Source organism: Cryptomeria japonica, chromosome 2, assembly GCF_030272615.1.
Source record: "Cryptomeria japonica chromosome 2, Sugi_1.0, whole genome shotgun sequence".
NCBI lineage: Eukaryota > Viridiplantae > Streptophyta > Pinopsida > Cupressales > Cupressaceae > Cryptomeria > Cryptomeria japonica.
The window spans coordinates 587,160,005-587,184,234 of record NC_081406.1 but is presented as its reverse complement, the minus strand read 5'-3'; the positions used below and the strand labels follow the sequence as shown (position 1 = coordinate 587,184,234).

General features: G+C 33.5%; 1 protein-coding gene across 2 annotated transcripts in view; it reads left to right on the top strand.

Annotated features, from left to right (window-relative positions):
* The first annotated feature begins 2,015 nt into the window (after nt 1-2,015).
* The window catches only part of LOC131051865 (truncated transcription factor CAULIFLOWER A), a 118,189-nt gene continuing 95,974 nt past the window's right edge, over nt 2,016-24,230 (top strand). For both annotated transcript variants that reach the window (XM_057986469.2, XM_057986468.2), the window contains exon 1: nt 2,016-2,258. In XM_057986469.2, coding sequence (XP_057842452.2) covers nt 2,017-2,258 — 242 coding nt within the window. In that variant the 5' untranslated portion in view covers nt 2,016. The remainder of the gene's footprint in view (nt 2,259-24,230) is intronic.

The window sequence follows — 24,230 nt, the reverse complement described above, 5'->3', positions numbered from 1 at the left end:
TTACCTCTCTCAATCTCTATCTATTTATGTCCCTCTTCCTCTCTAACTCTATCTTCATCTAGATACCTATATCTTCTTCTCTCTCCATCTATATCCAAACATATAGATCTCTCTATATTCATCCAACTCTTTTCCTATATCTCTTCCTCGACCTTTGTAATTACACCTCTCTCTCTCTCTCTCTCTCTCACACACACACACACACACACACACACACACACACATTTACCTCTCTCAATCTCTATCTATTTATGTCCCTCTTCCTCTCTAACTCTATCTTCATCTAGATACCTATATCTTCTTCTCTCTCCATCTATATCCAAACATATAGATCTCTCTATATTCATCCAACTCTTTTCCTATATCTCTTCCTCGACCTTTGTAATTACACCTCTCTCTCTCTCTCTCTCTCTCACACACACACACACACACACACACACACACACACACATTTACCTCTCTCAATCTCTATCTATTTATGTCCCTCTTCCTCTCTAACTCTATCTTCATCTAGATACCTATATCTTCTTCTCTCTCCATCTATATCCAAACATATAGATCTCTCTATATTCATCCAACTCTTTTCCTATATCTCTTCCTCGACCTTTGTAATTACACCTCTCTCTCTCTCTCTCACACACACACACACACACAATATATATATATATATATATATATATATATATATATATATATATATATATATATATATATATATATATATATATATATATCCCTATCCCTCTTTATCTGTCCATATCACCTTATATATTTATATATCTCCCTTTCCCTCTCCCTCTCTCTATATTGATCTATATCTTTGTCTCTCACCCATCTTGTCTCTATGCCTCTCTACCTCTCTCTCTTCCTCTCTCCCCCTCTTCTCTCTCTCCCCCATCTCTATCTCCCCTCTTTCTATCTATCTACATTTCTCACTTCCTCACTCCCTTCATGTCTTGTATCTATCTCTCTATCTATTTGTCTCCCTCTCTCTCCCCTCCCCCTCTTCTTATATCTCTATATCTATATCTCTTTGCCTCTTTATTTCTATCTCTCCACCGCTTTGATCCCATATAACTCTCCCCCTCTACCTCTCTCCATCCATCACTTCTTATTTCTATCTTTGCCTTTCTATCACTCCCTTTCTGTTCCTCTCTAAATATTTATCTCTTTTGTCTCTATCTATCCCTCTCTCCTCTCTCTATCTCTCCTTCTCCTCTCCATATCCCTCTCCTTCTTCATCATCTCCATCTCCATCTCTAACTCTATCTCTCTTTACCCCTTTATGTCTCTCCCTCTTCCTATCCATATCTCTACAAACATAACATTTGTCTGTTGGTCATGGAGTCTAGCTATCTTCTTGATTCAAAGGTTTTGGTTTAGTCATGCTTGAATCCTTATAAGTGGATGCATAGTTGATTTCAAGCTATCACTTCTCAATTTAGACCTTTGTTGCACAAACAACATTGTTCATTAAATGACATACTGATTGACATCCTATAGTGAATAAAAATGTATGCAAAAAATAAACCAAAATTTCCATTATTGACCTTCCAAACCTCTTTGGCATACCCATTGCACACCAAGACGCAATTGCTAGTTTATTTCAACATGTTATGTTTGCTACCGATTGATTTGTTTTTCATATTTATTTTTTATATTAATTGGGATGACTGCAAGTTGCGGCAATTCTGCCATTTTCTGCCATTTCTGATCGTTGAGCAGACCCATTTCAGCTATTTAAACCAGTTTCAGTGTGCACAACTATATAGAATAGCCGCGGCCCAACTATATAGGCTACTTTTATTATTAATATTTATGTCCTCGCTGTCGAATAAGTTATGTTTTTGAGAGCTCATTCCTATCAACCTATTTAGAGCTGTATTGTCCTCCCCCATTGAATTCTCGTACCTTTTATGCGTGGTGTTGGTGATGTGATTATGAGGAGGATTGAATTCTGTTGGGAAAGAGCACCTACCCACTGCGTTCCAGTCCTTTCATATTGCTAAAAACGATATGTTCAATTCCAGGAATGTTTCCTTCTCTGGTAGAACAACATCATTGAAAAAGGATATGATGGGGCGAGGAAAGATCGAAGTGAAGAAAATTGAGGACAAAAAGAATAGAGTGGTGACATTCTGTAAGAGGCGAACTGGTCTAATGAAGAAGGCGCGGGAGCTTTCCTTGATGTGTGAGGCCCAAGTGGGTCTCGTTATCTTTTCTCAAACCGGCAAACTCTCTCATTTCTCCAGCCCCAGGTACACAATCTGCTTCTAAGTCTCTTACCAGGTAGCTTTCATTGTATTAGGTTGCTATTATAAAAGTCGTATTGTATTAGATCGATATGTAGCATAGATTAGAGATTTTAAGAATTTGAGCTTGGGTGATGAACAAGTTGAGCTGGGCCGTAATAATCTTATTCTAATTCTCTCACAAAAGTTCATACCAGGCAGCTTTCATTAGACTAGCTTGCTTTTATACTAGTTAATAGATTTAGATTCTGACCACTTGTTCGGAAAAGAGAATTACAAGGAATATAAAACCATGAGCCTATGAGACGAAGAGCAAATGGAGCTCTTCAAAAGAAGAGATCCGCGCTTCTTTCTACTTTCTGAAATTGATTAAAACAGCGTTTCATTGGCACATTTTTTGTGTTTAATAGGGAAGAGGACTCACTTCTTGTTCACCTTAATTTCGTCCTTTTCAAATTTTTTCGTGTAAATTTCAAATCACTTTCAATTTTTTTACAGCAATTTATTTGGGAAGTCCCCTTCTTATAAGTAATGTCATATTAGCATCTTTTTTGTCAAAGTGTCCAAAACAACCTAAAACAAGTGAAACAAATAGACTTGCAAAAATGACCAATATTTGTGTAGCTGGTGTGACATCACATGATTGGTTACTTTTCACAACAAAGTATATATTTTATTTGGTACTTATCATCAACAATAACTACTTTAAAGTCACAAATATTATACAAAAATTGAACATTAAATCACCAAGTAGGAAGGTATTAAATCAACTTCTATCACAAGAATTGAAACCTACTCAACTACTGAATTCTTTTCCTTAACTATATCTCAAGATACATACAAATGTTTGGTAAAAATTCTGCAGTGTTTCAAATTTTTTAGATATAAATGGGAAGTGTGAAGATAATATTTTGTACAGATAAAAACGGAATGTCATTATAGATTACTCATCTACGGGAGGGATTTGACAGTTTTATGTCTTCTTTATTTTAATTTTATTTTACTGTTTGAAACACAGCCGGTCTCTGTCTGTATCAGAGGCAATCGATTGCCAATTAATGTTGTAAGCAACCAGATCACCAAAAGGGATTTTGATACTTGTTTAATATTTGTGAGAAAGGATTCAAGTGAAGATGATGGGGAACAAAATAAAAGAGTGTAGCATTTTGCAGAAGGCGAGAAAAGCGCAGGAGATCTCTCCGTGTTGTGAGAATGGACCTCATTTTCTTCTTTCAGACCGGCAAAATGTTACTACTGGCGTCGCACAACAGGAGAGCTCCACTGTGATTGTCTTTTGCAAAATGTTACTATATTATTTTTTCCATTTCCTTCTATTGGATCCACATGATGACGTAGCACCTGTAGTCGCTTAGCTGCTTATGATTTTTTTTAGCCAACTTTGTATATTTTCAAATGGTCCAGAACCAGTGGGTAAATTATTGAATCCTCACATTTTTTCAGAATTTTTAGTTTTTCTTTTTACGAAAATAATTCATGCGAAGTTTATTCTTTTTTCGCTACAGAGGATAGCCATACAAATACGTACCGTTAGAAGTAATGGAAACCGTTCAGTATCCTCCCTCTCCACCTTCCATCTATTATGGAAGAAACCATGCAAATGTTTGTCCAGAAGACCGAGACCATCCATCCTTTGTGGGCCGCATTATCTCTGGAACTTGGCGGTTCAGATCCACTGGACTAGGATCTTCTAGTTGCAACCATGCCTACACCCTCAAGGAGACCCGTGGCTATCTATTGGTACGTATTAATTTCCACCACCGATCATATGGCACTCGTGAAAATTGGTATTTGAGCCGGGCACTGGTTATGCAGCAATGTAAACCGCACCTGCATAGTCTAGGCCGGCAATGGCTACGCAGCGGACAAAATGGTCCGCCCCATGCCATGCCTTCTCCATGCCTCTCATGTCTGATGCCAATCACGATGTTCTCTGCAGCTATAATCGTCCAATCAAACCGTACACGTGCTGACAAGTTGATTGTGGTGGATCTGTGTTTTTATTTTTTGAAAGTTACAATGAGTAAAATAATAAATGTTATAAATTATTAATAAATTATATATTCAATTTTTTTTAAATAACAATTATATTATAATAAATGTAAGATATATATTATATATAAATTTTAATAATATTATTTTTTTAACTTTTTAAATATATATAGAATATTAGTTTCTTTTATATAAAAATGTTTTCTTTTTAAATTAAAATAATTAAATCATTTTAATATAAGAAATAATTAAATGATTTATATATTGGATATAAATTATTAATAAATTATATACTCAATTTTTTTTAATAATAATTATATTATAATAAATGTAAGATATATATTATATATAAATTTTAATAATATTATTTTTTTAACTTTTTAAATATATATAAGAATATTAGTTTCTTTTATATAAAAATGTTTTCTTTTTAAATTAAAATAATTAAGTCATTTTAATATAAGAAATAATTAAATGATTTATATATTGGAAAAAGGAATTGAGGTTTACATTTTTTTTTTAATTTGATCTAATCAATTTTTTTTTTGAGTTTTAAAGATGCAAAGTGAGGAAATTTTATGTTCACTTGGTTATTTCTCATGTTAAGTAATTTTTTATTTTCTATGTTAAGTAATTTTTATTTTCTATGTCAAGTAATTTTTATTTTCTATGTTAAAACCACTTAATTATTCTTAGGTTAAAATCAATATATTTATTTTGATAAATTTTTTTGTTATAAAATTTACTTAAAATTATAATAGTAATTTATTAAAGAAATAATTTTAAAATTTACTTAACTTATAATATTACTACAAAAATTTACTTAAAATTATAATAGTAATTTATTAAAGAAATAATTTTAAAATTTACTTAACTTATAAGTTTACTAGGGTTATATTTTAATTAAATTCAAGTAGGGTTAAATTTTAATTAAAATTAGAGTTCAATTTTACTTATGATTCAATTAGGATAAAACATCTTTGAAATTTAATAAACAATCATGAAAAAAAATATTATAACTCTAATTCTATTCGAACCCTAAAATTGACCATAACCCTAAGATTTATCAAATAATGGTAATCCTAACTTGAATCACAATTAAACTCTAATTGAACTCTTACTTTAATTAAAATATAACCCTACTTTAATTAAATTACTATAAAAATTTACTTAAAATTAGTTTTATAATGATACTTAAAATTTAAACATTATAATTTTATAGATTTAGTTAAAATTTTAGCATTATAATTTTAAGTAAATTTTATGACAATAAAATATTATATATAATTAAATTAAAAAAATTATACATGTTTATAAAGCAATAAAAAAATAACATATGAAATTCTTTTATATAGTATTTATTAAAAAAATATTAAACAATACAATAATATAAACATTTAAAAATTCATATAAAAAAACAAATAAAATGATGATATAAACATATAAAAAACTTGATATAAAAATGAACAAATAAAAAATTAACATTAAAAAATCGCATGGGGCGGGTGAATGAAGTACACCGGCCAGTTTTTCCTGTGCACTCGCTGGCCTTTTAGTGCGGATGCCTCTTAAAAAAACTATATATACTTTTAATATGTATTATTTATTATTTATTATATTTTATATAATACATTTTTAATTATATTTTCAATAAATTTTATATATCATTTTTTAATATTTTTTTTATGTATTTTATTTATTTATTATTTATAATTTTTTTTTAATATATTTTTTTAAGTTTTTAATGTATTTAATCTATTTTTTTAATTTTTTAATATATTTAATTTATATATATATTTTTAATGTATTTGCTTTATTTTTTAATGGAATTTATTTATGCATATAATTTATTATAATTATATCAGCACTTCATGTCAATTTGGATCAGCACAATCTATCTTAAGTAGTTATGTCCCACTTTTTTGAGTCAATAAATTGGAAAATTATTATAAATTATTCATGAAATAAAAAGATAAGCATTATTGATCAATTATTGATGTTCTTATTTCATTTTTATTTTTATTTTTACTATAAACATAAAAAATTATGCAATATGACATAGTATTATACTAGACTAGATATAAGTTATTGATCCATATTTAAATATTATGAAATTTAATTCTCTTGAATTTTTAACACTTAATTTTTAACTTTTAATTTTTGTGAAAATTTCTTAACTTTGAATCAACATAGTTAAAAACTAGATGGTAATTCTCTATGTTTCATTTTTACACTTCATGAAACATATATTTCTAACCTATTTTCAGCATAATTAAGAGAGTTAAGAGTTAGAAGGTAATTGTCTAACTCTTAAAAGTTAAAAATTATAGAATTACCTTCTAAATATATTTTTTCTTAATCAATAGTAAATGATTCTATAATAAATTATTCTATAAAATTAATATATTCAACATTTGCCATAAATATAATGAAAATTGATTAAATAAAAATATTTAAAATTAAAAATTTATTAAAAATTATATATATTAACAAATAAATAATAGATAAAATACATTAAAAAATTAAAAACATATATTAAAAAATATAGTTAAAAATAATAAATTAAAAATAAAAAAATATTAAAAAATGATATATAAAATATATTAAAAATATAATTAAAAATGTATTATATTAAATAATAAATAATATATATTAAATCCTAATTTCTATGCCTCCGTATACAATAACTGCAGCATCTGAATGAAGTACACCGTCCAGTTTTCACGCCCCCCTAAAAAGTTTCACTGGTCTCGTCGGAAATATTTCCTGTGCTCCCGCTGGCCTTTTAGTAGGGCCCATGCCTTGCACAGGAAATATTTCCGACGAGACCAGGCAAACTTTTTAGGCACTGGCTATCCAGGGGAAAATTTGCACCGCCTGGATAGCCGTGCTTCCTCGGTCCGTGCCCCTCCACGTTCGTGTCTGCCCGCCCGTGTGAAAGGTGCCCGTGAAAGGACGTCGCCTCAAACCGCTCGCCACACCTCTGCCGGTCCGGATTTCCCTTTTTCCTGCGGATTCCGGATTTGATGCTATATTAGTTATATTTTTTATTTTTTTAGTGTTAAAAATAGTTCTTGAATGATAGAATTATAATTTTGTTAAATTTAAGAGAGTGAAAAATACTTTTGTAAGATAATTTGTTTTATTTAAAAGTACATTTTATATCAAATGTTATTTTCAATTAAGATTAAATATCAATGGTGGAAAGTTACATAAAATTGACATTAATTTGCTATTAAGACACTTGTATTAATTGTTCATTTTATTGTACTTTTTATGACATGTTCATATTGAAAATTTGTGGCTCAATGAATTAAATAGTGTAGTATAAAGTACAATTAAACCACAATTAACAAATATAAATTTATGTCTTTTTCAACTTGGGCAAGGCATAAATTTAAATAAACCTATTTTAGTCATAGTTTAAAGTTATTTTATTTTCACTTTCATAAAAAAGAGTTATGGTTTTATTTTTTTATTGTAATTTTTTATAATTGAAATTTATTATAAGATGGATAGCACAAATACATATTAAGGTTTCATTTACTTTGCAATCCTATGTATTATTCATATTGATCATTTGAGCATCTTTTACATTATACAAATTTTATATTTTCTACTAATAATTAAGCGAGCATCTTATTACTCATTATGTATTATCATCATGTGGAAAAAGTGCTTCACATTGACATGATAGAATGTTTGGGTAAAAAAAAGTCCTTAGTTGAATTCTTATTAATGTGTGGTGGTCATTGAATGAATATGATTATCGTAACTTGGTGTATTTCTAGGACAATGTTGGACAATAGGTCTTATTAATGTGTGGTGGTCATTGAATGAATAATGATATCGTAAGTTGGTGTATTTCTAGGACAATGTTGGACAATAGAAGACTCAATATTGTGTATTGTATTATGATGTGTGATTGTTGTTGAACTTGAATTAATTATGGCCTAGTAAGTACTAGTGTGTCGGTGCACTTATTTAGATGAATTGTGATTGTTTTGAATGCATGATTATGATTGAATTCTATTTAAATAAAGTTCAAAAGTTAATTTCAATTGAATTTTTGGTGAACTTAGAAAACCTTGTGACAATTATATTGTATTATAATGTATTTAAGGAAGTTGTTTAAAACACAAAGTAATTAATGAAAAAATGAATTGTGATGTGTTACTTTGTGGATGTGATTCCTTATTACGAGTGTATATGTGTTGTGTTGTGAACACTTTGTACATGATTTGTGTAAAACACAAAGTAATGAATGAAAAAATGAATTGTTGTGTTCCTTTGTGGATGTGATTACCTTATTATGAGTGTATATGTGTGGTGTTGTGAAAACATTGTACATGATTTGTGTAAAACACAGTAATGAATGAAAAAATGAATTGTGTTGTGTTCCTTTGTGGATGTGACTACCTTATTATGAATGTATATGTGTTGTGTTGTGAACACTTTGTGCATGATTTGTGTATCCATGGGTTTGACATACTATCTATCCGTCCTTGAGTTTTATGTGTAAGAGTTGGCATTAAATGCTCTAATTATTAAAGATTTGACTATTAATATAGCCATCCAAGATCTAGAAAAATCAATGAAACAAAATATATACCAACCATGAGAGGATAATTCTATTCTAACAAAGGATGAAAATACACAACTTGTGTATATGAACATGATTTAATATGATGGCTAGGGGTTAGAATGGGAACTCATTGGTTATATAGGAAAATATGATCTACACAAACAACATAAAGATTATGACATATTTTAATCTTATGACTTGATACATAAAGTGGTAATGCCCAAATTAAGCCTAACTAAACTAGTGGGAATATGACCTAAGAGGTAAATTAGTTAGGTGATATAATTTGTTCACTTCGATAGTGAGCATAGCTACAAATATTGAGGAGTCACACGTGTGTGGTTACTTATATTTATAAACCCTATTAAGAGCCAATTTGAGGATTCTAGCATTGATACAAGTGGCTTTAAGTAGAGAATTAGGAAAACATAGAAAGTTGGTGTTATATTGATATATTAGCATTATATGACCCTTGGTGACCATACCTTTCTTTGTGAGAATACCTACTACTTGTAAGAAAGCTAAGATAGAGAAATAAATTCTTATAATAATCTTGAGAGAAGGGTTATGAATTTTTTCTTCTTCTTTACAACAGTTACATAAGTTAAATAAAATAAATATAAATACCATTCATGCTACAACATCGTGATTTATTTGGGGAAAACCCTTTTGAGAAATAAATCCAAATTAGTTGATCTTGATTTCTCAATTCAACCCAACCTTCAATCCTAGTCAGAATTTTAAGTTACATTGAGATTGGAAATAATTGGAATAATTGGAATACATGCAAAGTTATGGAATACAAGAAACTACTAAAAAACACAAATTTTAACATATCTTGAACTTCATATATTACAAAAGAAATACAAAAGAACTTGAAATATTATTATTCCAAAAAACAAAATTTTAACTATAATCACATACTTTGATTAAAATTATAAATATAATTATAGGATAGTTAACAGAAAAACAAAGAAAGCTTAGTGAAGGCAAAGGGTCATTAGAGGGAAAATTACCATTCATCAATGAAATACAAAAGAACCTGAAGCAATAACAATCCAAAAAATAATATTTGAAGAACATAAATACTTTGATTACAAGGATATGAAATTTTAATTAATATTTTTCCATATCAATGTACTTTTAAATAAAACAAATTATCTTACAAAAGTATTTTTCACTCTCTTAAATTTAACAAAATTATAATTCTATCATTCAAAAACTATTTTTAACACTAAAAAAATAAAAAATATAACTAATATAGCATCAAATCCGGAATCCGCAGGAAAAAGGGAAATCCGGACCGGCAGAGGTGTGGCGAGCGGTTTGAGGCGACGTCCTTTCATGGGCACCTTTCACGCAGGCGGGCAGACACGAACGCGGAGGGGCACGGACCGAGGAAGCATGGCTATCCAGGCGGTGCAAATTTTCCCCTGGATAGCCAGTGCCATGTAGGTGCGGTTTACATTGCTGCATAGCCAGTGCCTTTGAGCCGCCCATGTGATTCATGTTGGGCTTCCATTCACCTGTCCTCCATAAATAATGATGCCATAGGTGAATTTTTACAGTTTTCAAGAACACGAAAAACAAACTCACCTAGATTGACACTTTATTTTAGCGCATGAACTAGCCCTCTAGATTTGAACTTTAAATTGATTTACTACTTAATCATATTGATTCCTATTTCAAAATTTTACAATTTTGGAAGTTACTGATTTTAAAAAGAAGAAAGAAGATTATATGCGAAGAAATCAACATTTATCAAAACAATAGAAAACAAATCACTCTACGTACAATAGAATACGCATTGAAATCAGCATCGAATGAAACAATAAAATGTCCTCCATTCGGGATCATAATTTACCATCTCATACACTTGCAAAAAACAAGACTCGAAGCTTGTTTATAGATCATCTAAAGACAAAATTGGAGCCTCCATATATTGCTTTTGCTTAATCAAATCTGTTAGCACATGCAACAGTTTGGTGCCCATGATTTACGGGAAACTTTTGTTCCACCATAACAAGTACTCATGCATTGCTAGATATGCGTAAGTTAACCAAGGAGTGCGTTGTTAAACTCTGTGTCTTCCTTGTAACTTCGGTTTACCTCTTCATGCATATCCTCTAATTTATGATTCCACAGTAATTTCAGTTTCGTTTCTTCTTTTCAGCTAGATCTGTATACTACTATGCAGAAAATTTAACATGGTATCAAAGTCTGGGAGCTAAGAAGAAGAAGCTAAACACAATTATTTGCAGGTAGATTTCTAAAGATTACCATCACCATGGAAGCGGATGTAAACTTGTGTTTCTAGATGCATGCCAAGGTCATGCTCTTTATGCACCGACATCGTCTTCATCTTCTCCTTTGTGACACATTTTAGTGGACCTGTCATGCCTCTCCTTTGTCATATTGTGATGGAGTTTTTTCTACTGTTCGTGCTAATGTTTCCTTCGGTTTTGTTTCTGAGTATGATCAGTTCTTTAGACTAGTGGCACCTGTATTTTTGACTAGCAACTTCTTCTTGCATGGTTGAATAGTGATAAGCACAGTTGACTAGAATAACAATTGCTATTTAGAATGAAGCATGCAACTTAGTGCACCCAAGAGTGATTGAGAAAATCTACCTAAGAAAGTTTGCATTAGGAGGAGGAAACTTGCTAACACTAACATGAATAATGTTGTTGATAGTCACATTAAAATAATATTGAGTAAAACCATTTTTTCCCTTTTTGTAACATTGTCTAGGGTGATGAATTGGCTAAAGGAGTTGGGAATCCCTACAATTATCTCCTTGTCCCAATATTTATCCAACTTTTGGCCATCACATAAAGAACTACATTTGGGTTAAAACCAAGCTTTCCATTTGCATAAAAATAAAATGGTTCTCCCTAGAAACTAAGGGCGTGTTACCAAGATCCTAATACAATCTTCCATGAGGGAAAGGAAAATGTATTTGGAAAAGGTGGCTGACTCTAGGTATCCTTTTATTCTCAACCTCAAAGTCATTAGTTTCCAAATAGTGTTAATATTTGGTTTCCTTCCAAAAAAAACTTCATCACAAGCACACAATCCATCTTAGCAATGAGTCTCTCAATAGTAGAATTAATTATATATGAGAAAATTCAATAGTCCATTTAGTTGATTGAGACATGAGAGTTTTGGCATCTAGCATCACAAGGGATTTGAAAAGATGAGATCAAGACAGGTCAAGGTACCATTATACCTATTTTTTTCCTTTACCAAAGCTTCCCATTAAGACAAAGCAAGTCCCATGTGGAACACTAGAGCTAGAAGAGGGTCCTCCAACTTGAGTAGAGCCATTAACATGAGTTTCTAGCCTCATATGAAAAGCATACATGCTTTGTTTTACCTTATTCAATTAATAAATTTAGTAAAAATAGTTTATATTAATAAGTTATGATACATTAAAAGTAATTTATTTTAATGTATTAATCAAAATCTCTTATATTGTTGAACCAATTATATTATTATAAACTACTACACCTGAAAATATTATAAGATGTTCAATAGACACATATATAAACAACCCTATCAACTAAATATGACAAAATATATTTAATAAAAATAAACAAATATTTTATTAATAAAAAAATGTTTTTACCTATCAACATCCAATACCAAACATCTTATGACTAATAAAGTCAAGTATTTATAGTGTAGATTCATTCCAAAACCATTCATCAAACTTACAGCAAAATGTGCCAATCTATAATGACTTTTATATAACAATGCTCAACACCAGAGATACCTTAAGGCCTAGCAAAACACCAAACAGTGAAATGAGAAGAAACATAGCAACTAAAATATACCATGGACAACAACCATTAAGGTTAAGGACTTCTAAGCTAAATTTGTGGTATATATTGTCATTTCTTTCAGCCATACTTGCTTAGAAAATTTTGCTAAGCTCTCCCATGAGAGGAAAAATAGATAATATCCTTCTAATTCACATGGATCTAAACACAGGGATCCTTACGATGTATTTTTAATATTCGATATAATTTTATATTTAATGATTATCGATCTAAAGATCATTTCATTTGGTTTTCAGATACAACGTTTTGGTTAGAAATTCTATAAAATATCGATTAGTGAATATCAAAGAAAACACCACATAAAAATATACCGTCTTATTCAATATTAGTAAATACATAGAAATGTAGATGGATCATTTGTTTCCCTTTAGGAGAAAAAAATACCTTCCAACAAAGTTTCATATTAGTAAATACATAGAAACATAGATGGATCATTTGTTTCCCTTTGGGAGAAAAAAACACCTTCAACAAAGTTTCATCTGAACAATCGAATATCAGATTTGTAATTCATTTGTTCATTTCAAAAGTTATACCTAGGGTTTTGGCACATAAGACAAGGCTATGGAAGACGTTTTGTCTCTGACCCTTTTTCCTTTTGTATCCTTCCATTGCAACTTGTATATTTAATTATTATGGATCTAAAGTTCATTTCTTTAGCTTTCAGATACAACATTTAGGTTAGAAATTCTACAAAATATACATGAGTGAATATCAAAGAAAACACTACACAAAAATGCATCGTCTTATTCATTATCATGAATATATAGAATTGTAGACAGATCATTTATTCTCATTTAGGACACAAAAACCCTTCAACAATATTTCTATACACGAGTGAATATAAAAAAAAAAACACTACACAAAAATACACCATTTTCTTCATTATCATAAATACATAGAAATGTAGACGGATCATTTATTCCCATTTAGGACACAAAAATCCTTCAGCAAAATTTCTTGTACACAATCGAGTACCAGCTACCATTCGTGTTCCAATAGCTGTGCACTTATATTGGTACACATAGCACACAAGGGCATTTGTGTATTAGTATTGGCAATTTTAAGTGCATAGTTATTGGAGCATCTTTAGACAGGTATTGGGCAACACTTTGAAAAGTGTATTTTTTGACCCTTGCATGCATAAGGGATCCCACAACATGCAAAGGCAAAACAATAGCTATGAGCAGTTAAGTTGCATGCAGACACAACGAAAAAAATCGTCAAAATCCGATATACCGTTTAGAATCTGTGGATGCACGAAGTTAACTATAACGACTACTGATATGCTTCCTTTATCAGATTTGTAATTCATTTATTCATGCCAAATATTATACCTAAGGTTTTGGCACATAAGACGGACCATGGAAAACGTTTTGTCTCTGACCCTTTTTCCTTTTGTGTCCTTCCATTACAACTTGTACAATATCAAGCTGCCACAATCAATGGTTGCACGGACTTTAGGTGAAAAAACATCGCAGAAGACAGTGAGCTCCTACGCCCACTGCATCTGCCCAGTTGTCACCACCCAATTCTTTTACTTCTGAATTTTCTTCATTGGTATCTTTCGTCGCCATCATTCCTGTTTTCAGTAAGACGAGGCTTTGCTTAAAGAAAAAATTAAGAGAGACGATCATTTTGAAGAGTATGCATGGACAACAAAGGTAGAGGGTAGTGCTTTGTAAATATCGAATAAACTGTATGTTAGGGTTAAAGAGCCATTAAACTTTATGTTGGGTCATATTTAATGCAACCAGTGGCGCTACAGATAACATATCAGTTCACTGCAAATGACCTAAATAGCTAGAAATAGATGCAAGTGACCTAAATAGCTGACAATCATGTGGGGAACATGGTCTTTGGGAGATGAATTGTGGACATGATGTATCGTACGCCAAACAGTATTTAGAGGCGAGGCGTTCAGAGAAAATTAGCACAAATAACTATTAACAGTGTACGTCAAATTCAATAGGAAATTATGATTCAAAGTACCAAAAGAGGTTGACGGGACACTTTAGGTTCACCGTACCACAAAGAGTTAGTTTAGTCACTTCAATAGGAAGTTATGATTCAAAGTAGAATTAGCCTAAAGAAGCTCAAATTTTTTGTTGGTGCATCTTAACTAGTTGTGCATCCTAACTTCGTGCTTCTCAAAATCTTACTTAGAAATTTCAAATCACTCCGATTTTTTTACAGCATCTTACTTCGCAAGTCCCTTACTTATAACTAAAATTTCAGGCCACATCATCAAATATGATGTCGCATCAGCATGTTTTTTGCTCAAGTGTCCAAAACAACCACAATAAAAAGTGAGACCAATAGGCATGCAAAAGAGACCCCAATAGTTGTGTAGCTGATATGGCATCACTTGATTGGTTACTTTTACAATATTAGTACATTTCTTAACAACTATTGGTACATTTCTTAACAACTGTTGGTACATTTCCTAACAAAAAATGATATTTTTTGTTTCAAACACTAGGTTTTCTTTGTTCAATTTTTGGAACAAAAGGTATCAACAACCCTCACAACAATTGGTACATGCTCAACTACTGGTGCTCTTCCCCTAATTTGGTCAAGGAATCCCTTACCTTATATATTTGATTGTTAGGTATTCCTATTTAAACATTTTTATGTCCAAAAAAAAAGATTTTTTTTTTTTTTAAAATTGTGTTCTTTTAAATGGTAAAATAGTAGAGAATGAAAAAATATAAAAGGTGAGTAGTGTGAACGATAGTAAAAAATTTAGTTTTTAATTATTAATTTATCTATGTTGAATATAAGTTATATTTTTATGCTAAAGACATTCCATATATGAAGTGGAACATCCATTTTTTGAAATCAATGATTCAAAATTGAGGAGAAGGATGCAACAATTATAATTAATCGAAAGTGTATGCTTACATTTATATTGATTTTAAAATTAAAAAAAAAAAATCTCAATAGATAAATTTAAAAAATATATTTTGATATTATTAATTAAAAATTTTAAAAATCTATTTTTAGTTATTATATTCTTTTGATAAAAAAATATTTTAATATTATTTCTTTTAATATTAAGATACTCTATCTTATTTTTTTAAGTTTCTAAACAAAAAAATATTAAAAAAGAAAAAGAAAAAATTATTAACAATTAAACAATTAGCTTTATTCTAATTATTTTTCTTCTTTTTCTTTCAAGCATTACTTTTTCATTAAGTTCAAAATTTATTTTAGTTATTTATATTTTTTTATGACATTAAAAGTCATTATTAAAAATTATTAATACTAGTAATTGCACCTTGGCGTGCAATGGGTATGTTGAAGAGTCGTGGATGGTCAATTAGAGAAAAAAATGTCTAGTTATTGCATGAATTTGTGTACATGAGGTCAATTAGTAGACCAATTAGAAAATTATGTTGTGTGTGCAACAAATGGCTGAACAAAGAAGTGATTGATTCAATTCAATCATGCATCCACTTACAATGATCCAATTATAACTAAAATAAAACATTTGAACCAAAAAGATAATCAAGTTCATTATCAATGGGCTCAATGTGTTCACTTACTGAATCAATGCCTCTAGAAACCACCTTAACATACGCATATAAGACCACAATGCCTACCCCTTGTTTACAGAAGGTGGTTAGCCTCTAAGAGATAGTCACCACACCAGGGTATGTGCACCAAGTTGTGGTACCAAAAGGGGGTCTTAAGATGCCACTTTTTTTTTCCTTCTAAAATCAACAAAGTTTGAACTTCGACGACAAATTGAAGATAGTTACACTCCAAATTTGAAGATGCAACAAGAACAAGAGCCAGAGTGCTTCGAGTCTACTTTCTAAACTACTAATTTGTTTTGAAAATGGTGGAGATTAAGGGCTTCAAAAATGGGGGCCACAAAAAGTGGTCCTGATTTTTATGCAAAAAACATAACATAGCGTCTGTTGTGGCCCCCCTAAAATGTTAACTTTTTTTTTTGAATTTTTGAAATTGCTTTTGTAAGAAATTAGCTTACACCTTGTAGTTTATGCCAGATTTTTCAGCTAATTGTTTAATGAGTATATGATTTTTTACTAATATTTGAAATGGACACATCTTGAAAAATAGAAATTTGAGCGTGCTCCCCCCTAAAATCATTGATAACTAATCAAAAATGAAAACTTTTTTTTAAAATTGTGTAGAATGGAGTCCAATTTCTAAAAATGTAAGTTTTTTCAAAATCCGATGAATGTGTAAAAAACTATACCCAAAATAGTGCATGTTGGTTTTTGACAAAAAAACGAACACACTAACAAAAGAAATTATAGATGAAAGCCTTAACGAAATCAAAATGTGAAAAGAATTACATGCTTGGATAGCTAAGAGAGAGATTGAGGTCTCTATAATATTTTTTTTAGTTTTATTGAAACACGTGCAAACCTGATGGAGAGCACGACCAAAAATATATGAAAATTTTCTAATCTTCTGTTAAAACATGCCTCAGGCCTGAAATGATCGTCCAACCCTTTGGGTTGGATGCCCAAGTACAATCCAACCCAAAGGGTTAGTGGTTTCTAATATCTGGCGCTCGCCAAATGAAAAAAAATGACTTTTCCCATTTGGCGCGCGCCAAATTTGGCGTGCACCAAATGAGAAAAGTCGACTTTTTTATTTGGCGAGTGCCAAATGTCCTACATTGTCCAATTTGAAGGTTTTGTGATGCAAATTTTTCAACTTGGGCACAAATTATACCAACCTGAGAGGAGAATACATACATGAAATATGACATTTAAGTATAAGTCACTTTAAGTTACATTTCATGTATATATTGGCAGGATGTTTGAGAGTGGTTTCAACTCTATAGGAGTTATAATGTAGATTGTAGTTTTTAGAAGATCATGTGGTGTCCTTAGGGGTCATATAGTGTTCTATGACCCCTTAAGACACCATATTACCCCTTAGGACATGCCATATAGTGTCGTTAGGGGTCATATAGTGTCCTAAGGGGTCGTATGGTATTCTATGACCCATTAGGACACCATATAACTCCTTAACGACACCATATATGGTGTCGTTAAGGGTCATATGGTGTTCTAAGGGATCATACAATGTCTTAAGGGGTTATATGGTGTTCTATGACCCCTTAGGGCACCATATGACCCCTTAGGACACCATATGACCCCTTGGGACACTATATGGTGTCGTTAAGGGTCATATGGTGTCCTAAGGGATCATACAATGTCTTAAGGGGTTATATGATGTTCTATGACCCCTTAGGACACCATATGACCCCTAAGGACACTATATGATGTCCTAAGTGGTCACATGGTGTCCTAAGGGGTCATATGGTGTTCTCTGCTCCCTTAGGACACCATATGACCCCTAACGACGCCATATTGTGTCCTAAGGGGTCATCTGATGTTGTTAGGGGTCATATGGTATCCTAAGGAGTTATATGGTGTTCTATGACCCTTTAAGACACCATATGGTATTGTGAGGGGTCATATGGTGTCATATGGTGTCGTATGGGGTCCTAAGGGGATATAGAACACTATATGACCCCTTAAGACACCATATGGTGTTTTTAGGGGTCATATGGTGTCCTGAGGGCTCATATGGCATCCCAAGGGGTCATAGAAAAGCATATGACCCCTTAGGACACCATATGTTGTCATTAGAGGTCATATGGTGTCCCAAGGGGTCATAAAACACCATATGACCCCTTAGGACACCAATGGTGTTGTTAGGGATTATATGGGGTCATATGGTGTCCTAAGGGGTCATAGAATATCATATGATCCCTTAGGAAATCAAATGACCCCTTAGGACACCATATGGTGACGTTAGAGCTCATATGGTGTCCAAAGGGGTCATAGAATATTATAAGACCCCTTAGGATACTATATGACCCCTTAGGACACCATATGACATGTCTTAAGGGGTCATATGGTGTCTCAAGGGGTCATAGAACACCATATGACCCCTAAGGACACCATACGTCCCCTTAGGACACCATATGGTGGTGTTAGGGGTAATATGGTGTCATAAAGGGGTCATAGAACACCATATGACCCCTTAAGACACAATATGACCTCTGACAACACCATATGACCCCTAACGACACCATATGGTGGTCTTAGGGGTCATATGGGGTCCTAAGGGGTCATAAAACACCATATGACCCCTAACAACACCATATGGTGTCCTAAGGGGTCAAATGGTGTCGTTAGGGGTCATATGGTGTCATAAGGGGTCATATGACATCCTAATGGGTCATAGAATACCATATGACCCCTAACGACACCATATGGTGTCTTAAGAGGTCATATGGTGTCCTGAGGGGTCATATGGTGTTCTATGACCCCTTAAGACACCATATGAACCCTTTTAACATCCTAGTACATGACATGACCACTTGTGACACCATATGACCCCTCAAGACACAATATGGTATCGTTAGGGGTCATATGGTGTCCTAAGGGGTCATATGGTATCATTAGAGATCATATGGTGTCCTAAGGGATCATTTGGTATTCTATGACCGCTTAGGACACCATATGACCCCTAATGACACCATATGACCCCTTAGAACACCATATGACACCATATGATGTCGTTAGGGGTCATATGATGTCATAAGGGGTCATAGAATACCATATGACCTATGACACCATATGACCCCTTAGGGCACTATATGGTGTCCTTAGGGGTCATATTGTGTCCTTAGGGATAAGAAAACACCAAATGACCCCTTAGGACACCATATGGTGTTGTTAGGGTTCATATCCCTTAGGACACCATATGGTGTTGTTAGGGCTCATATGGCATTCTAAGAGATCATATGGTATCCTAAGGGGTCATAAGACACCATATGACCCCTTAGGACACCAAATGACTATAACGATAGCATATGACCCCTTAGGACACCATATGTTGTCCTAAGAGGTCATATGGTGTCCTAAGATAGATAGTAATGGTTTCTTAAGGGGTCATATGGCCCACCATGCTCCTGCACATACCCAGATGGGTTATATAGAGATATAAGATACCTAGAGGGGGAGAGAGGCATGAGAGACCTAGATAGGGTGAGAGAGAGAGGGTTGAGATAGATGGAGGGGCATAAAGAGAGGTTGGTAATGAGATATGGATGGAGATGTAGAGAGGTGGAGAGGGAATGAAGGAGAAACCTAGAGAGGGGTAGAGAGGGTGTGATGGAAAGCTGATGATGTAGACGGTAAAGAGATAATAATAATTAGTAGGGAAGGGATAGAGAGATGGGGATAAGGAGGGAGAGGGAGATAGAGAGGGAGAGGGGAAGAAAAGAATGGAGATGCCTATAAATGGGAGGGAGGGATAAGAGGAGAGATGAAAGAATAAAGAGAGAGAAGAGTATGAAGGGATTGAGGAAGAGGTAGACATGGAGGGATAACAAGACCTAGGGAAGGAGAAGATAGAGAGGTGGGGGGAAAGCGAGAAGAGGAGGAGAGAGTTCAAAAATAAATAGGGGTAAAGGGGGAGGGGGATAGAGGGGAAGAGAGAGGGAGAGAACTAGAGAGGGGACAAATAGATAGGTGAGAGAATTATATTGGGAAAGAGAGATGAGAGACCTAGATGACAAGAGAGAGGAATGAGGTAGATAGAGGGGGGAGAGAGAGGTGAGTAATGAGACAAGATGCAGAGGTAGATAGGTGGAGAAGAAGGAAGTGATAAACCTAGAGAGGTGAGAGAGAGTTGATGACCTAGAATGTAGAGAGAGAGAATAAAAGAGGAAGAGAGGATAAAAAAGTGGGGGAGTGAGATATATATGGGGGTATTTATGGATGGGGAGGGAGAGAGTGAGAGGGGAAGAAATGAAGGGAGAGACCTAGAGAGGGGAGGGAGGGAGAAGATAAGAGATAGAAGAACAAAGAGAGTAAGAGGGGATCGATGGAGAGGTAGACATGGAGGGAGTGAGAGGCCTATGGAAGGAGATAAAGAGGTCAGGGGAGGAAGATAAAAGGAGGGAGTTCATAAAGGGATAGGGTTAAGGAGGAGGGAGAGAGAGGTAGAGAGGGACATAGAGAACTATAGAGGGGGCATATAGATAGGTGAGAGACCAAGATGGCCAGAGAGGAGTGAGATAGATAGAGGGGGATAAAGAGAGGTGGGTAACGAGACCTATATGTAGAGGTAGATAGGTGGAGAGGAAGGGAGGGATAAATATAGAGAGGGGAGAGAGGGTGGGATGGAGAGGTAATGACCTAAACAATGAAGATAGAGAATAAGAGAGGAAGAGAGAAGACGAGAGAGTGGGAGAGGGAGATAGAGAGGGAGAGAGGAAGAAAGGAAGGTAAAGACCTGGAGAGGGGAGGGAGGGAGAATAGAAGAGATAGAAGAACAAAGAGATGAGTAAGAGGAGATGGATAGAGAGGTAGACATGGAGGGAGTGAGAGACCTAGAGAATGAGGAGATATATAGGTTTGGAGAGAGAGAGAGAGAGAGAGAGAGAGAGAGAGAGAGAGAGAGAGAGAGAGAGAGAGAGAGAGAGAGAGAGAGAGAGTTCATAAATAGATAGAGGTAAGGAGAAGGGAGAGAAAAGTGGAGAGGGAGGGAGAGAACTAGAGGGTGGACAATTAGATAAATGAGAAACCTAGAGGGGGAGAGAAAGGTGGGTAATAATATAGGGAGGGAGATACAGTGAGGTGAATGGTGAGGGAGGGACAACCCTAGATATGGGAGAGAGAGGATAAAAGGGATAGGTTGTGACCAAGAGAAAGGAGTGGGAGGGGAGAGAAACAATAAGAGAGTGAGAGAAGAGAGAGAGAGAGTCAAGGATAGAGAAGTGAGAGAGACAAGAGAGGGACAGAGATAGGTCTAGAGTTTGGGGAAGATAAAGAGAGTGAGATACATAGCGAAAGAATGCTAATAGGAGCATGTTGATTATTGAAATTTGACTGTCTGAAATTTTATATGATCCTCTAAAAACTAGAATCTACATTATCAGTCCTATAGAGTTATACTTAAATGTTATATTTCATGTATATATTCTCCTTCGGGGGTGGATATAACTTGTGCCCAGATTGAAAAATCTACACACTCACAAAACCTTAACATTAGACAATGCAGAACATTGGGCGCTCGCCAAATGCAAAAAATTGACTTTTCACATTTGGCCAACGCCAAATGTGAAAATTCAAAATTTTGCATTTGGTGAGCACCAAATGTGAAAATTTAAAATTTTGCATTTGGCGAGCCAAATAGGGTGAGCGCCATATTTGGCGCTCGCTAAATGGTTTGCTTGGGAGAATACCAACCCTTTGGGTTGGATTTGCCTTGGGCATCCAACCCGTAGGTTTGGACAGCCTTTTCATGCTAATGATGCATTTTTATGAAAACGTAAAAAGTGGCACCTTTACCGCAACTTGGTGCACTTACCCACATTGGTGGATAGTGGATCCTATTTGCACAATAGCCTCACATACCCCCGTCCTCAAGGTTCCATGTGTCTACTTCCTCGTATACACTTTTATGCGATATAAATTTTATACAAGTCTTCCATTCATTAAATATTAAAAATCTATATAGTACTCATATAGAACAATAAGATACATTCTCCTTTACCCATTCAAATATAGTAATACTCCAATTCACTCAATTCCATTCGATATACCATCACTTGTATAAACATTCTAGCATGATTAAACTTCTTACTATAGAATTTCATAGTAATATAGGCATCCATAAGACATAATAAGCACAATAAACTTACACCTTTAAAGCAAGACAATACATTTGGAACATCTATATACAACTATTACATGAATATATAAGCATTTCACACAAACAATATACATATACATACTCATATACATCACTAGGAAGTACACATCACAAGGCTACGAAAGCAGGCATAGCTCTCCGAACACAAATCCACGCTCGGTCACAAAGAACATCCAAAACCATTGCCTAAAGTCCGAGATCCATAATCCATAACTCTCACTTAGTGGCTTGATGATGTTAGGCCACACACATATACAATGAAACAGTCCATACAAGACCATGGTACCTACCCCTTGTTCTATGTAAGGTGGTTAGCTTTCAAGAGATAATCATCACACATAGGTGGGTAGTGGATGGTAGTTGGACAACAACCTCACATACCCCCATCCTCAAGGTTTCCTGCATCTGCTTCCTCGTATACAATTGGAAAGGGAGAGATAAAAAGATAAAGATAGAGATAGGAAGTGATATATATAAAGAGGGAGATATATATAGTAGAGAGAGATAGATAATTAGATAGAAATAGAGTCTATTAGATGAAAGAAATATGGAGAGGGGAAGAGATATAGATATAGAGGCCTAAAAAGAGGGAGAGGGAGAGAGACGATATGTGTGTCCTTTTCACAAATATGCATCCTTTTCTTGGATATATACAACAAATATAGCTATAGCTAAGCTACTCATAAAAACGGTTAGCCAACATGTACAAGCATCCAAATCCATTCATTTCCTAGACTTTCAGTTTCAAGCAAGCTAGAAAAGAAATAATTCTTCCATTCATTAAATATTAAAATTCTATACATTATTCATATAGAACAATAAGATACATTCTTCTTTACCCGTTCAAATATAGTAACACTCCAATTCACTCAATTTCATTCAATATACCATCACTTGTTATAAACATTCTAGCATGATTAAATTCCTTATTATAGAATTTCATAACAATATAGGCATCCATAAGACATAATAAACACAATAAACTTACACCTTTCAAGCAACATAATACATTTTGAGCATCTATATACAACTAACACATGAATTGATAAGCATTTCATACAAACAATGTACATATACATACTCATTTACATCACCTGAAAGTACACATCGCAAGGCTACAAAAGCGGGCATAGCTCTCCGGACACAAACCCATGTTCGGTCACAAAGAACATCCAAAAACCCATGTTCGGTCACAAAGAGCATCCAAAACTATCGCTTAAAATCTAGGATCCATAATCCATAACTCTCACTTAATGGCTTGATGGTGTTAGACCACACATATACAGTGAGACCATTCATACAAGACCACAGTGCCTACCCCTTATTTATGTAAGGTGGTTAGCCTCCCCCCCAAAAAAAAAGAAAAGAAAAAAGAAAAAAAAGAAGTCACCACACATAGGTGTAGTTGCACAACAGCCTCACATATCCCTTCCCCAAGGTTCCAGATGCAAGACCATTTGATCATGTAAGCATGCATGAAATATGTAGACGAAGGGACCAGATGCAAGACCATTTGATCAAAAAGCTATGATGAAATTTGGTCTCATAGAATACCATGATTGCAAGATACTTTAGAAGTGGGTTTGTTATTCGATATAACTAAATAATATTAAAAAACCATTATGAAGTCTACCATGAACTTAAAAACAGAAACTAAGAAGAATATTTTTTATTCTTGTTTATTACAATGAATCTGTACAGGTTCATATACATCTCTAGATCCTACAATCATGCTGTGTGCGTTATGCATACAGCTACACTATCTACAAGATAGGAAAGTATCCGAAAACAATTAAGGAAAAATCAGAAGACAGTTTAGGAAAG